Here is a 15,813-nt window from a genome sequence, read left to right as displayed (position 1 = left end):
TTATCTCACCTTGGCTTCACGGACTCTGTCCTCTCCTGGTTCTCCTCTTACCTCTCTGGCCGGTCATTCTCGGTCTCCTTCGCTGGAGCCTCCTCCCCCTCCCATCCTTTAACTGTTGGAGTTCCTCAAGGGTCAGTTCTTGGCCCTCTTCTGTTCTCCATTTACACTCACTCCCTCGGTGAACTCATTCGCTCTCATGGCTTTGACTATCATCTCTACGCAGATGACACGCAGATCTACATCTCCGCCCCTATCCTCTCCCCCTCCCTTCAGGCTCGCATCTCCTCCTGCCTCCAGGACGTCTCCACCTGGATGTCGGCCCCGCCACCTAAAACTCAACATGAGCAAGACTGAGCTCCTCATCTTCCCTCCCAAACCCGGTCCTCTCCCAGACTTCTCTATCACCGTGGATGGCACGACCATCCTTCCCGTCTCTCGGGCCCGCAATCTTGGTGTCATCCTTGACTCGTCTCTCTCGTTCACCCCACACATCCTATCCGTTACCAAGACCTGCCGGTTTCACCTCTACAATATCGCCAAGATCCGCCCTTTCCTCTCCACCCAAACGGCTACCTTACTGTTACGGGCTCTCGTTATATCCCGACTAGACTACTGTGTCAGCCTTCTCTCTGACCTCCCTTCCTCCTCTCTCGCCCCGCTCCGGTCCGCTCCCGGCTCATCTTCACTCCGCTGCCCGGCTCATCTTCCTACAGAAACGATCTGGGCATGTCACTCCCCTTCTTAAACAACTCCAGTGGTTGCCTATCAACCTCCGCTCCAAACAAAAACTCCTCACTCTAGGCTTCAAGGCTCTCCATCACTTTGCCCCTTCCTACCTCTCCTCCCTTCTCTCTTTCTACCGCCCACCCCGCACGCTCCGCTCCTCTGCCACCCACCTCCTCACCGTCCCTCGGTCTTGCCTATCCCGCCGTCGACCCCTGGGTCACGTCCTCCCGCGGTCCTGGAACGCCCTCCCTCCTCACCTCCGCCAAACTGATTCTCTTTCCCTCTTCAAAACCCTACTTAAAACTCACCTCCTCCAAGAGGCGTTCCCAGACTGAGCTCCTCTTCTCCCTCTACTCCCTCTGCCATCCCCCCTTTACCTCTCCGCAGCTAAACCCTCATTTTCCCCTTTTCCCTCTGCTCTTCCACCTCTCCCTTCCCATCCCCACAGCACTGTACTCATCCACTCAACTGTATATATTTTCATTACCCTATTTATTTTGTTAATGAATTGTACATCGCCTCGATTCTATTTAGTTGCCATTGTTTTTACGAGATGTTCTTCCTCTTGACTCTATTTATTGCCATTGTTCTTGTCTGTCCGTCTCGCCCGATTAGACTGTAAGCCCGTCAAACGGCAGGGACTGTCTCTATCTGTTGCCGACTTGTTCATCCCAAGCGCTTAGTACAGTGCTCTGCACATAGTAAGCGCTCAATAAATACTATTGAATGAATGAATGAATTCCTTTGGGAAGAGCTCGAAACTGTTATGGACAAAGAGGCTCAGATCCCCAAGAAACTCAGTATGTTCTCCTTCTCAAAAGGAAGCAGCATGGTGTAGCGGATAGAGCACGGGCCTGGGAGTCAGAAGGTCATGGGTTCTAATCCTGGCTCTGTCACTTGTCTGCTGTGTGACCTTGGGCAAGTCACTTAATTTCTCTGGGTCTTAGTTACCTCATCTGTAAAATGGGGATTGACACTGTGAGCTCCACATGGGACAAAGACTGTATCTAACCTAATTTGCTTGTATTCACCCCAGCTCTTAGTACAGTGCATAGCACATAGTAAGCGCTTAACAAATACCACAATAATTATTATCATCCCCTCACTCTCCTTTGCCATCCCCCAGAACTCCATTCTCCCCTCTCTCAGACCTCCCCAGTCACATCTCGCCTCTCTCCAATCCCTCCCTCTTCAATCTCCATCCCATCCCCTTCCCTTCTGTCCACCATGGAGTAAGTTGCTGGCCGGTGGTGGACTGGGAGGTGTGTGTGGGGGTCAGTTATTAGTCCTGCAACTCAGCTCACAATAACCCCTTAATGACCTACCTTCACAATGTCACTAAAATCCACCCTTTCTTCTCCATCCAAACTGCTAGCACGTTAATCCAAGCACTTATTCTATCCCACTTGGATTACTGAATCAGCCTCCTTGCTGACCTCCTTGCCTCCTGTCTCTCCTGACTCCAGTCTATACTTCACTCTGCTGCCCAGATCATTTACAACAAAAACGTTCAGGCCATGTTTCCCCACTCCTCAAGAACCTCCAGTAACCACCTCTGCATCAAACAGAAACTCCTTTCTATCAGCTTCAAAGCACTCAATCACCTTGCCCCCGCCCATCTCACCTCACTACTGTCCTACTACAACCCAGGCTGCACACTTCACATCTCTAATGCTAACCTTCTCACTGTACCTCCATCTCATCTCTCCACTGACCTCTAGCTCACATCTTGCCTCTCTCTCACATCCTGCCTCTCTCCTGGAACATCCTCCCTCTTCATATCCAACAGACAATTACCCTCCCATCCTTCAAAGTCTTATTGAAGTCACATCCCCTCTGAGAGGCCTTCCCTGACTAACTCCTCCTTTCCTCTTCTCCCACTCCCTTCTGCATCACCCTGACTTGCTCCCTTTATTCATCCTCCTTCCCAACCTACAGCACTTATGTGCAGATCTGTAATTTAATTTTATTTATTTATATTAATTTTATTTATATTAATGTCCATCTCCTCCTCTAGACTGTAAGATCACTGTGGTCAGGGAATGTGTCTGCTATATTGTAATATTGTACTCTCCCAAACTCTTAGTACAGTACTCTGCACCCAGTAAGTACTCAATAAATATGATTGCCTGACTGGGCAGTGGGAACCCTTCTGAGGGACTCTCCATCCTGCTCTGGGGCCAGCCTCCTCCTCAGCAACTTCTGCTTTGCTCCCTGAACTTCCCTCATCCTAGTCACCCAAAAGGGAGAGACCACCCAGGAGCTCACCAACATCAAGAAAATGCAGGAGAACCAGATTCAAAGTCACCAGGAGTGTACTGGAGACCCAGGGTGTCTTAGTGCCCCTCGGGACAGGTACCTGGGAAGTCACCTTTATCTCCCACCTGAAGTCTCGGTGCCCCACCTCTTCCCTCTTGCTCCTGTTGACCTCATTAGCTACTTGGTTGAAGATAGAGGCCATCATTTCCCCCAGGGGCCACTCTTGCTTCCTCAACACTCTCCTATTCCCACTTCCTCATTCTCCTCCTTTCCAGGTGTCTCCCAAAAGATCTCCCGCCAACTCTTAAAATCAAACTTTTCTACCTGTGTTGTGGACCCTCCTCCTCTCCTTATTCCTATTTTCACCTTCTCACACTCCTCCGGTTTCTTCCCTCTCTTCCGTCAAGCGTGCCCAGGTCTCCCCCATACTAAAAAAGCTATTCCTTGACTCCACAGAATCCTCCAGCTATCACCCCATCTCCCTGGTCCCATTCCTGTCCAAACTCCTTGAACAAGTAGTATTCACCTGCTGCTTCCATTTCCTCTCCACCAACTCTCTTCTCAACCCTCTGCAGTCTGGTTTTCACCCCCTTTACTGCAACTGCACTCTCCCAAGGTTTCCAGTGATATTCTATGGCCAATTTGAATGAGCTCTACTCTCTCCTAATCCTCCTTGACCTCTCAGCCACCTTTGACCCTGTTGACCATTCCCTTCTTTGAGACTTTCTCCCCAGCCTTGGTTTCATAGACTGCTCTTTTTCAGTCTCTTTTGCTGGCTCTTTGTCCTTCCCTTAGCCTTTAACTGTGGGAATTCCACAAGATTCTGTTCTGAGTCCTCCACTCTTTGTGTTTTACACTAAGTGGCTCTCTTGAGATGCTCATCCATCAATAGAGGCAGTTAACTACCACCTTTAGGCAATGATTCCCAAATCTACATCTTTAGCCCTGACATCTTGTTCTTTATGAGCTTGCATTTCCTCCTGCCTCCGTGTAGATGACCCATGGGACCTTAAATTAAAATGGTTAAAGCTGAACTTCTCATCTTTCCTCCTAAAGCCTCCTCCCTTTCCTATCGTCGTTGACAATGCCACCATCTTTCTTGACCCAAGAGTTCACAGCCTTGGAGTCTTCTTTGACTTCTTTCTGCCTTTCCCTTTCCACATTCAATCTGTCTCCAGATCCTGTCAGATTTTCCTCCACAATATTTCCTGAATCCACCTTTTCCTCCTCACCCTATGGCCACCATCTAGGTCCAAGCCTTTGCCATCTCCTGGCTGGATTGCTGCATCAGCCTCCTCGCCGGTCTCCCTATCCCCAGCCTCTCCCTTCTTCAGTAGCTGCCCACATCATTTTCTTAAAACACTGTTGGGGAAGCCACCACTTCCAGGAAGTATTCCAATCAATCAATCAATCAATCAATCAGTTCCCCAACTAATCCTGATGTATAAGATTGTGTCATCCAGTTAGCCACACTTGGCTCTCATGTGTACACTGAATTGGTCAATTTTTTTCAGGTATGTATTAATTTCATGTCCTACTTTGGTTTTCGTCATTTGTCTGTGTTCTTACTCGTCTTCCCACTGCATGTAAACAATATGTCTGCCTGTCTGCTCCATTAGATTGTAAGTTCCTCGAGGGCAGGGGTTGTGTCTTTTACATCTACTGTATATTACCAAGGGCTAGCACTGTGCTCTGTGGGCAGTTGGCACTCAATAAATACTGAGGGTGAGGGTGAAGATGAGGATGATGCATCATCCCCACAGGCATGTCCCATACAGGCCCCTATCTGGGGGATATAATATGGATCATGTGCTTCCACGCCAAAGTCTTGAGGGACACCCTCAGTTAGGAAGTGGGAGGCTGGGGAAGAGTCAGTGAAAGAGACAGAGAAGGAGAGGCCAGAAAGGTAAGCAAAAGACAAGGAGAAAACTGTGTCAAAAAACCCAAGGTTAGATAGTGTTTCCAGAAGGGAGTGGTCCACAGTGCTGAAGACAGTTGACATGGTGAGGAGAATTATGATAAAATAGAGTCCATTAGATTTGGCAAGATTTGGTGACATTGGAGGATACCATCTCAGTGGAGTAAAGAGGGCAGAAACCAGATCATAGAGGATCGAGAAGGGAGTTGGAGGAGAGGAAGTGGAAGCAGTGGGTGTAAACAACCCCTTCGAGAAGTTTGGACAGGAGAGGGAGGAGGGAGATGGGGTAGTAGCTGGAGGATCTGTGATATCCAGATAAGGGTTTTGTTTTTTAGATAGGGAGGCTTAGGCATGTTTGAAGGCAGAAGGGAAGGAGCCATCAGAGAATGAGTTGAAGATGGCAGCCAGGGAGGGAAGAAGAGTGGGCACAAGTGTTTTCAGAAGATGAGAAGGGATGGGGTAGGAGGTGCAGGTGGAGGGGGATGATTTTTGAAAGCAGCCAGGAGATCTCCTTTTAAAAGACAGGTTGAGAAGGATGAGAGAGTGGACTGTGGGGTGGGAAGGACTTGGAGAGGTGAGAGGGAGATTTTAGGGAGCTCACACCTGAAGGTTTCAATTTTGTCAACAAAGTAGGTGGCAAAGCCATCACTGGTGAGATAAGGGGAGCATTGGAGGTTTCAGGAGGGAGATAAAAGTCTGAAATAATTGGTGGGAGCAGTGGCCATGGGGATCAATGAGCCCTGTATGGGACATGGATATTGAGTGATCTGATTATCCCATACTTACCCTAGAGCTTAGCCCAGTACTTGGTACATAGTAAGCACTTAAAAAATAGCATTCTCCTTTTCATCACTGTTATTATGATTACTATTCCCATCGTTGAGTGACGGTGAGGGCAGAGTTATGGCAAGTAAGGATGAATTTGAAGTGGCCGCAGTTGACCCATTGCCTAGATTGCTGCCCTGTGCCATGAGTGCAGGAGCAGAAGAAGTGTGTTGTGGAGCTGAGCCTGGACTGCTGGGGGTTGGTAGTGCCAGACTGCCCCAGGTATAGTGGGGCAAAGGAGTTGAGTTTAGAAGAGAGGGAGAGTTTGAAGCTATGGATTTATGCCAGGAGACCTCTCCCCACCTCCATCTGCTTGGGCCTCCGAGTCAGGCATCATGTACTCCTCCCAAACTAAGGTGAGATCAGCTCAGAAAGCTGTAACCACCACCTGGACCCCACTGGGATTCTCAGCTCAGGATCCCCTCCGTGGTCCCTCTGCTCTCTTCTCTGACTCCGGACCTTCAACCCGAGGGTCCCCACTCTACTTTGGACCTCTCACTTTGGGACCTCCCCTTTTCTTCCCACACTGCCCCTCTACTCTGAGCCTCCTAACCTACTCTAGTCCCTGTTCTTCTAAGTGGCCTCCGGCAGGAAGGAACAGGACTGAAGGGGAGAGGGAAAGGAGGAGGGACAGTCCTTCGAGGTCTCAGCTGCTCCACCAGAGGCTGGACAAAAAGAATAAACTAATGTCTGCCTGTGCCCCCCAAACCAGCTCTATCTGCTGTGGGTCCCCTGGGCTCTTCCACATGGGGGGTTCCTGACTGGTTCAAGGACACTGGGGGGGGTGGCATCACTGCCAACTTCTCATTGCGAGTGTGGGGGCGATAAGGGGGAAAGGATTTTAGGGAGAGGGGACAGATATCCCAGAGCTAATAGGCCAAAACAACCATCATTTCCCTGATTGACAACTCTCAGCTCTTGTCAGAGATCTGAAATGATCAAGTCTGAGTGTCCAGCTCAGAAAACTGTGGGGAGAATCACCTCCCTGGAGTGAGCACAGTCTCCCTTACACTGGCTCACACTTGCTCTGGGGACTCCCCACTTCCTCTCCTCAAGGCTCCAACCTCCTGAAGAAATCGGGGGCAGGGGGAGGGGGTGGCCAGCAGAGTTCGAGGACCCAAGACACTGCCTCTGTTGAAAACAGGTGAGGCCGTGGGCACCCCCCACACACACACACACTATATGAGATTCAGTGAGAGTCAGCTCCGGCCTCCTGCCCTGCCCACAGAGCACCTTCAGGGAGCAGTCCCGATCCTTGGAGCCAGAAGGGGACTGGGTATTCCTATTACCCGGGCATGGCTGTTGTTTCTGTCATCCCTGCCAGGTTGTCAAAGGCTCCTCTTGCCTCTGACCTCGGTGTTCAATGGGAACAAACTGGTGGGCTGGCTCACTTCCAGCCCACTCAGACTGCCTATCACTTAGTCCAGGGCTGAAGAGGGTGTCTGGGCTCTGGAGCTATCGGGAGCTACAGCCCACACACCTCACCAGACCCAGGGCTTCTAGCCTCTTCCACTGATGCTAGAGCTGGCCTGGCCTGGGGTGGAGGCCAGAGATGTTGGTACTGGGCTGGTGGCAGCAGTGTAGGTGGCAACGCAGAGATGCAGCAGCAGTGAGGGAGCGCCCTCTCCCTATCCTCTCCCTTCTTCTCTTACCCCCTCCCGCCTTTCTTCCCCTTTCTCCCTCTTTCCAGTTTCCTTCTGTCTCTCTTTCTCCTTCTCCTCAGTCCCCCTTTTCCCCTTTGCCCTATTCATGCTCTCCTCTTCTTCCCACAAGGACCGGTCCCCACCATTTTGATGTGCCCTGCATCCCTCAAAGCTTTAATATGGCCTGCCCATATACCCGCCTACACTCCCCCTTCCTCCCTATTCCCACCGAGATAAAGACGTGCGCACGCACACACACACACACACACACACTCCCACGCAGCAGACTCTCACACAGAAACCCTCCCAGCTCCAAACAGGCATGTGTTCTCTCCCTGCTCATCCTGAGAACCCCCTGATATCCAACATGCAAAGGAATGCTATTCTGAGGACTGCCCATGGTCTCCTTTCCTCAGGACCCTGCTGCCCCAGCCCTTCTGCAGGGTGTCTCAGTTTCCCCTCTGAGAAGGGCAGAATTCCAGGGGAAGAGAGATGAGTTTCTGTCCCTTTCAGGGAGCACTGGTAGGAAGAGCGAGGAGGAAGCCCTCTGCCCTCAGGCCCCATAGGGATTTTGTTAGTTTAAGGGGGGAGGAAGGGACAGACAGTGGGGGCCCCACGTGTACAACATAGGCAGAGGAGGCAGCTCTTGAATGCTGAGCCAGGAGGAGGGGGAAGCACAAATGCCACCCCCCAGGAAGCGCTCTGCTCCCTTCCACCCCCCTCAGGGAGCGGTGAAGGGAGATTTCAACTACAGCATGCTAATGAGCCAAAGATGAGGAGCCCTCCCTGCCCTCCCCTCTCTTCCCTTCCCTCCGCCCCATCCTCTTCCTCTCCCCATTTCCCAGAGGCTCCAGCCGGGGGAAGGACAGGTTTGGAGCAGTGCTGGAGCAGTGTTGGAGCAGAGAGCAGAGAGCCTGGTGATGGGGGTGGGGGAGGGGAGAACAGCAGCTGAGAGAGGAGGAGAATCGACTGGCACGCCAGCCTGCCTCTCTTCGGTGGGGCACCGAGCCTGGTCAAAGCCGGAGCCACAGCCACGCTGAGCCATAGCCCCCCGCAGCCCAAGATAGGACCAGGGACAAGAGAACAAAGGAACCTGAGAAGCCCACTCTGCCTCCTCTTCTCTCCCTCCTCTCCCTCTCTCTCTCCCTCTCCCTTCCTCCCTTCCGCCCCGCCTCTCTCCTTCTCTCTCCTTTTCCCTTCCTCTGTCTCTGCCTCTTTGCGCTTGCCCTCCTCTCCCTCTCGGTTTCCAGGCCATGTTGCTGCCGTGAGTCAGGTGAGGCTCTTGAGGGAATAGGAAGGGGGGTATGGGGGTGGCAGGGGGTTGGGGGGGGTGGGGGAGGCAGGAGCTCAATCGGGTCACCTGCCCAGCTGCCGCTTGGGGAATGGAAGGGGGCAGTGGGCTGGCACTGTCTGCTCAGGCTGGGGCTGAGGCTGCTCTCCCTGTCTTTCTACCGTTCCCAGGACTGAGGGGTTAAAGGGCCTGGTGCGGGCAGAGGAGGCAGCTAGAGGAGCCCACCCTGCCCCCAACGACCTAATCCCCCACCCTTCACTCTGGAGAACAAAGCTGTGGGAGGGGGGTAGTTCGGGGAAGGGGAAGGGTGCCAGGAACAGGAGAGACAGCTGGTTCCGACCCATTCTGGACCCTTTCCTCTCAAGGGCCAAGCTGCAGGCCCTGGGGCTGGGGGATGGAGGGGAGGGTTGCAGAGACTGCAGTCAAGAAGAGATGGTATGCATGCATGCATGAGTGCATGTGCATATGTGTGTGTGTGTGTGTGTGTGTGTGTGTTTCCTCTGTTGACCCTCAGGTGCCTTTTGGACCAAACTGCTATCAGAGCCACCAGTGTATGTGTGTGTATGTGGTCTATGTCCATACTGTGGTCTGTGTCTACATACACGCGTGCGCGCGCGCGCTCACACACACACACACACACACACACATCTCTAACCTAGGCTGGTGGGAATGCAAGAGCTGCTGCTCTGATTTACAGCTGAAGATGAGGAAAGCAAGGAGCTTGCCCAGGGCCCTTCTCTCCCCCTCCCACCTGCCCATAAGTCACCCGCCATCCCTTGGCCAGATCCCAGTCCCCTCCCCACTTTTAGAATGGCTTTAGGGTGGGAGAGGGGATGGCTGGATGGAGAGAGGGACGGAGCTGAGGAGAAAGGAGTCGGGAGGAACAGACTAGGAGAGGTAGAAATTCCCTTGGCTAAGTCTGAGAGAGCTGGTGAAAGGGGAGGTCTGAGTACTGAGACACAGAGCTCTGTGGGGAGAAGACTGGGTGTTGGGGTGGGGGTCAATGTTGCAGTCTTTAGAGAAAACAGTTGAGGGTGGAAGGAGTGGGGGTAATTGTGGGGGTGGGAGGAGGTGGGAGAGGCACCTTAGACAGGGTAGCTGCAGGTCCAGCTCTGGCTGCTGTGTCTCTGTTCCCCTTATATTCATCCAGTCTAGGAGACCACCTGACTTGGTTGGCGTAAGGTGTTAGGGAACTAGGGGTGAGGTGAAGAGGTGGAAGCCGGAGCCCGAAAAGCAGCAAGTGTATCCTGTAAAGTTGCCAGCATGGCATCAGCAGCTGCATTTCCTGGAAAGGAGCTGGGATGGAGAGCTGGGGGAGGAGGTCACAGAAGAACAGAGGGTGGGCAGTCTCGCTCCCTTCTTCTCAGCTGGGAGGGTTGGACTTGAGTCCTCTTAGGGATCCTGGACTTTCCCCTCTCAGTTCTAGTCCCCTTGCCACCCCCCGCCCCACACTCCCACATCATTCCTGGGTCTTGGGGGTGGGGGAGTCAGGGAATGGGGAGACAAAAAGGAAATCCCAGTAGAAAGACTACTTTCTGCTGAGGCTAAGGACGAGAGTGGGATGGAGGCAAGAGAGGTGGTGATGAGGGGAGGGAGTTGGATGGACCTTTGGAGGGCTTGGTCTACACCAGGACCACCACCCCTGACCCTGTATACCCTCGTGTCAGATGGGGGACTGGAATGTGACTCGGGCCCTAGCTGAGAGGGTGAAGAGCTGAGAGATGGAAGGCAGGTCTGTTGGGGAGGAAGGAAGAGTTGGACTGAAAGGAGAGACATCTGGAAGAAAGGGAAGGCTGGGGAACATGCACACACTGCCACTCATAGACACTGATAGATTTACACGATCGATACGCATACTCACTGCCATCCCGAAAGAAACTCAGGCACACACACAATATCTCATATTCATAGTCGCCGTCAGTGGCAGGGAGGAGGGGATTGTCCTGGGGAATCAAGGCCCCCTCCCACCAAGCCCACTTCTCCTTCCCTTTCCTCACCACCAGCCAATCCCCTACAATTTTCTACAACAACGAGGCCCATGCAAGCCATGTGCAGGTACTAGGAGTTCTAGCACTTTATTCGCTCACCTTTAGGCTCTCTCCCTCCCTCAGGTACCCCGCGGGGTTTGGAGTGCTCACTATGGCAGGCAGGAAGCCTGAGCTGAAGAGAAGCTTCTCCATCATCCCCTGTTTTGTGTTTGTGGAGGTAAGGACATCAGGGTGTGGGCTCCCAGGCTTCCCACCCCGGCTTCATTCTCCCCTGGTCTCCCCCAAATCAGGTGGAGAAGGGGCGGTTGGAGTAGCTGGGGGGACCCGAGCAGGAGGCTGGGAAAGAAGGAGGGGCTGTCTCTGTTTCCTACCCCAAACAGCTCCGACCGTGTTCTTCCCGCAGTTGGTGATCCTGGCGGCTGTGGTACTGCTGGCCTATCAGCTGGAGTACACGGACACCTTCCCTGTGCATGTGCAGGGCTTCTTCTGCTATGACAGCACCTACGCCAAGCCCTACCCCGGCCCCGAGGAGGCCAGTCGGGCACCCCCCGTCCTCGTCTACTCGCTGGTCACTGCTGGGCCCACACTCACGGTAACAGCTGCCTCTGGCCTGGGGGAGTTGGGGTTACTGGGGACTTGGGGGTGGGGAAGTCTAGTAGGACTCCTCCAAGCTGCAGGCCATGGAGAGCCCTGCTCAGTCAGCCCAGGCCTCGGGGGAAGCACACGAGTAGGTAGGTAGGTGTACCTGAGTTCTCTTGCCCATGCATGTTTTTTGACATCTAGGCACACGGGCTCCCCCACATATGCCACAGACACGCACCCTGGCGTGCACCTATAGGAGAGCCCACGCTGGGTCCCCCAGCTGACACGAGATCCCAGGACACTTGACGGGGAGGGAGCTTGTGGGGGGTATACCCGCAAATCAGGGGTTCCCTACTATGGCTCCCCATTTGACTCCCCCCCAGCCTGAACCTGTGTTTCCTCCTGTCCACGTCCAACCCACCCTCCCCCGCCCACCCCCCCACCCCCACCACCACCCAGATCCTGCTGGGGGAAATGGCCTTTGCCTTCTTCCCCTCGGGCCGGCGAGAGGAGAAAACCATCATCTCAGGAGACTGCTGCTACTTCAGCCCCGCACTGCGCCGACTTGTCCGATTTCTGGGTGAGAGAGGCTGTCTGGCCACCCCCGCTATCCGAACCGAGAGCTGCCCCGACCCTGCTCCTCTCTGTGGCCCAGAACCACCCTGGTTCTGTCCACCCGCGCCCCCCCCCCCGACCCCACCCCTCCATCCTCCGGCTTTGCCCTCGACAGGGTTCCATCCCAGAGTGGGGAGTGGTAGGGATGGGGGCACTCACCTTGGCCTGTGTCTCCCTCCATCCCCCAGGTGTTTACTCCTTCGGCCTCTTCACCACTACCATCTTTGCCAACGCGGGGCAGGTGGTGACAGGCAACCCCACCCCCCACTTCCTGTCAGTCTGCCGCCCCAACTACACAGCCCTGGGCTGTCAGCCACCGACCACCCATTACGTCACAGACTTAGGGGCCTGTGCCGGCAACCCCCTGCTGGTGACCGCCGCCCGAAAGGCCTTTCCCTCCAAGGACGCTGCCCTCTGCGCTTATGCCGTCGTCTACACCGTGGTGAGGCCCTGCCCCGCCAGGGCTTAGAAGCGGGGGCTGGGAGGCCAAGATGCCCGGAGCCTGGGGCTTGGGAGCCATGGAGGAGGGTTCAGAGAGAAGCGGTACCACCCGTTCTGCTCCCAAGCCCTGTCTTCACTTCCTCTTCTGCTACTGAGCCCAGGGAGGCAGGTCCTGACACTTGCTCCACTGTCTTTTCTCCCTCCCCCTCCCCCCCCACCCTCACCCAGATGTATGTGACCCTCGTATTCAAACTGAAGGGCTCCCGGCTGGCCAAGCCTTCGGTGTGCTTGGCACTTCTGTGCCCGGCATTCCTGGTGGGTGTGGTGCGCGTGGCAGAGTACCGGAACCACTGGTCAGATGTGCTGGCCGGCTTCCTGACTGGGGGGGCCATCGCCACCTTCCTGGTGAGTCAGAGAGGCCCCCTGGGGCTGGGCTCACCGAGACAGGCAGGAGCCCAGCCAGAAGTTGTTCCGGGAAGGGCTAGCCCACCTGGGCTAAGGGCAGGAGCCCAGAGCTCCGGAGGGAGAGAAAGGGGCAGAGACTGGGGGGTGTCGGGAGCTGAAGGGGCAGTGAGCAAGGCCACGAGTGGGCACCAGAGGCCCTGTGGGGAGAGGAGCGGGAATTAGGGGCATTTGAATGGACATTGAATGGACAACATGCAGATGAGATGCTGACTGACTCCGTCCCATTTGGAGTCAGGAGCTCTGATGCTGTTTGTACCGGGGCTGCAGCTTCTCCGAGCAGGCTCCCCTTACGGGCCCAGTTGATCCCATCCCCCCCTCTCCAACTCCCCTGCCCCCGTGGGCCCCGGTCTGCTCTGCTCCAGACGGAGGGTCTAGTTCTATGTCCAGTCCCTGATGCAGTGAAGAGGGCCAGTGTCCTCTCTCTGGCTCTCTCTGCCTCAGGGGGCGGGGAGGGGATGAAGAAAGCGGGGGCCCGTTGGCGCAGGCACCCGCCGCGTCACCCCCCCTCACCACACTCCCTCATCCCCCCCCCCCCACTCTGTCAGGTCACCTGCGTAGTGAACAAGTTCCAGAGCCAGAGGCCAGCGGGCAGGAGGGGGGCACTGCCGGAGAGCCTGGGCACCAAGCCCACTATGGCCCTGCCATGCGTCGACAGCCCCCTTGAAAAGTTAAGTGTGGCACAGGTAAGGGGCAGCTGCCCAGCTCCCCAGGCACCGCCAGCCTCCTGACTCCCAACCCCCGTTCCCCAACTCGCTCACCCAGCCGGTGAGCCAGAACTTTGGGCGCCCCACAGGGCAGCCATCCCAGCTTTCTCCCTGGTAAGACAAGTAACCAGAGGGGCTTGGGCTCAGAGTGCCTTATGGGGAAGCAGTGATTCCAGGGTGCATTTCTTCAAGGGTTGGGGGAGGGTCCGGTTTTGGCCTCCCCCGCCCCCCTCACCCGGTAGATCCCAGCTGAACCAAGATGGTGGCTCCCGCTGGGCTACAACATCGTGTATTTGGGGGGCTCTGGGGATCACCGGGGAGAGTAGAGCTGGAGAGGTGCTCCTCCCGCCACCAACTGGTCTAGTGATCCCCCTCTCCAAAGCACCAGGCAGATTGGCAAGGTGGGGGAGGTGGGGGAGAGAGGGATGGTACAAGGCAGAGAAGAAGAGGCCATGAGGGGAGGGTGGATGATAGTGAGGGTTCCCCGGACCTTCCCATACCTGGGAGAGAGTACCTTGCTAGGGCTGTTTGTGTCGGCCCGACCCCCCCCACCCCCCACCCCCACCCCCAACACACACTTTCACAGGCAGGCGTTTGGAATCTTTGCCCCCTGCTCTAGGTCAGGGCGGAAAGAGGGGGAGAGTCCCCCACGACAGCAGCCCCTGGAGCTGGGGCTGGGGAGGCTGGGGGGAGGGGAAGTTTAATGCTGGAAACTCTCTATCTCTCTTCCATGTGCCCTGCCCCCTTCCTCCCGACCTGGGCTGCCCACTTGCCCTGGTGCCGTGACTGGGGGGGACCACCCGTTAGCGGGTCCAGGAGCCCCCACCCGGGGAGCAGGACATGGACATGGCCATGCCCGTGGGGCTGGGGCTGGATGTGGGGCTAGCCCGCTCCCTCTGCCTGTCTGTCTCAGGACCCCAGCTCGCCAACGCCTCTGCTGCAGCCCGTGTGCCACACCCCTCCCAGTGAGTGCCAGCTGAGGGCAGAGGGGCGGATTGGGGGAGTTTGGGGGGAGGGGGCGTGAGGGGGCGAGGAGGAGGATGGGCGGCGCCGAAAGGTACCCCGCTAGGCACAGATTGCTGCAAGTAGTGACTCTCCCCTCAGCTAATGGCAACCGAGGAAGAGCATGGGAGGTGGGGGCCGGGGGGCGGGGAGGGAGGGGAGGCGTTATTGGCATCTCAACGGGCCACGTTTTTGGCATCTCTTTTTAACGTTAAAACGTTCAGACGTTTCCTGTCAGCCCCTGCTCCTCTCTCCATAGGGTCCTTAGCCCCTCCTCCTCTACCCTGGTGCCCCGGCCCCTACTCCCCTTCCCCTCGGTGCCCCCTGGGTCCAACTGGGGGGCGGGGGTGACGGGGGCAGGGGAATCGATTGGGCTGGGTCACTTGGCTCCCGGCTCCCCTCTGTCCCCCCCCCCCCCCCCCCCCACCGTCTGGCTCTCTGTCTCCCGCAGAATCTCAGAGCTGTGTCCGCAGTGGTCACTTGATCCCCAGCTGTGTGTCCTCCCGGGGCCCCCCGATGTGCTCGTCCCCTCGCGCTCGCTCACGAGCGAAGTCTGAGCCGTCGCAGTCGCAGCCGCCGCCACCGTCGCAGTCGTCCTCCCAGCCCCAACCCCAGCCCCAGCCCCAGCCCCAGCCCCAGCCCCAGCCCCAGCCCCAGCTGCTCTCCCCAGGGCATGGGGGGGCTGGGGGGGGCGGGCGTGGCCGCAAGATGCTGCTGCCCACCCCTCTGCTGAGGGATTTTTACACCCTCAGTGGACTCTACCCTTCCCCCTTCCACCGGGACAGCTTTAGTCCCTACCTGTTTGCCAGCCGTGACCACCTCCTGTGAGCATGTAGGGACCTGGGCTGGGTGCGGGGTGGGGGTGGGGTGGGGGGGGCTGGTGCTGGGTGGCAGGTTGGGGGGCTGGGGGGAAGGAGGGGAAGAGACCCAGCCTGGGATCTACCCTCCCCCTCCGCTGCCTGAGGCTGCGCCCCAGCTCCCTCCTTGGCTCCCTGCCAGTACACATCCCCTGACCTCTTTGTGTTTCTAGGCCACGAGTGCGTGCGCGTCTGTGTGCCTGTGTGTGCCTGTGTGTGCGTGTGTGCGTGTGTGTCGGTGTGTATCCCAGCTGGGCCCACAAGGGAAGGGATGGCGGGGGCGGGAGGGGCGGGGAGACTGGAGGTCGGGGTGGGGGTGGGGAGGGGGGCGGGGGGGATTCCAAAAAAACGTTCCCAAGGTCCCCGGGCCTGCTGGCGAGGTCTTGGGACTAAGATTAGACCATGAGGAGAAGCGTGTGGAGGGGCACAGTTACACCGAGAGATAATTTCTCAACAGGGAGGGGTGAGAGACATGGGAACAGAGACCCATGGTGGGG

General features: G+C 56.3%; 1 protein-coding gene across 2 annotated transcripts; it reads left to right on the top strand.

The window, feature by feature from the left end:
• Positions 1–8,167: 8,167 nt before the first annotated feature.
• On the top strand, positions 8,168–15,326 carry PLPPR2 (phospholipid phosphatase related 2). Of its 2 annotated transcripts, XM_029053523.2 has the most exons (9): positions 8,169–8,644; positions 10,774–10,867; positions 11,054–11,242; positions 11,692–11,812; positions 12,036–12,289; positions 12,517–12,693; positions 13,299–13,436; positions 14,371–14,422; positions 14,911–15,326. In XM_029053523.2, the coding sequence occupies exons 2-9, from the start codon at positions 10,802–10,804 to the stop codon at positions 15,285–15,287; spliced, it is 1,374 nt and encodes a 457-aa protein (XP_028909356.1). In that variant the 5' UTR covers positions 8,169–8,644; positions 10,774–10,801; the 3' UTR covers positions 15,288–15,326. The 2 variants fall into 2 exon arrangements, with proteins under 2 accessions (XP_028909357.1, XP_028909356.1); XM_029053524.2 differs by lacking the exon at positions 12,517–12,693 and having other exon boundaries at positions 8,168–8,644.
• Positions 15,327–15,813: the final 487 nt, after the last annotated feature.

Source organism: Ornithorhynchus anatinus, chromosome X2 (genome assembly GCF_004115215.2).
Source record: "Ornithorhynchus anatinus isolate Pmale09 chromosome X2, mOrnAna1.pri.v4, whole genome shotgun sequence".
NCBI classification, from domain to species: domain Eukaryota; kingdom Metazoa; phylum Chordata; class Mammalia; order Monotremata; family Ornithorhynchidae; genus Ornithorhynchus; species Ornithorhynchus anatinus.
This window is presented reverse-complemented; position numbering and strand designations above follow the sequence as displayed.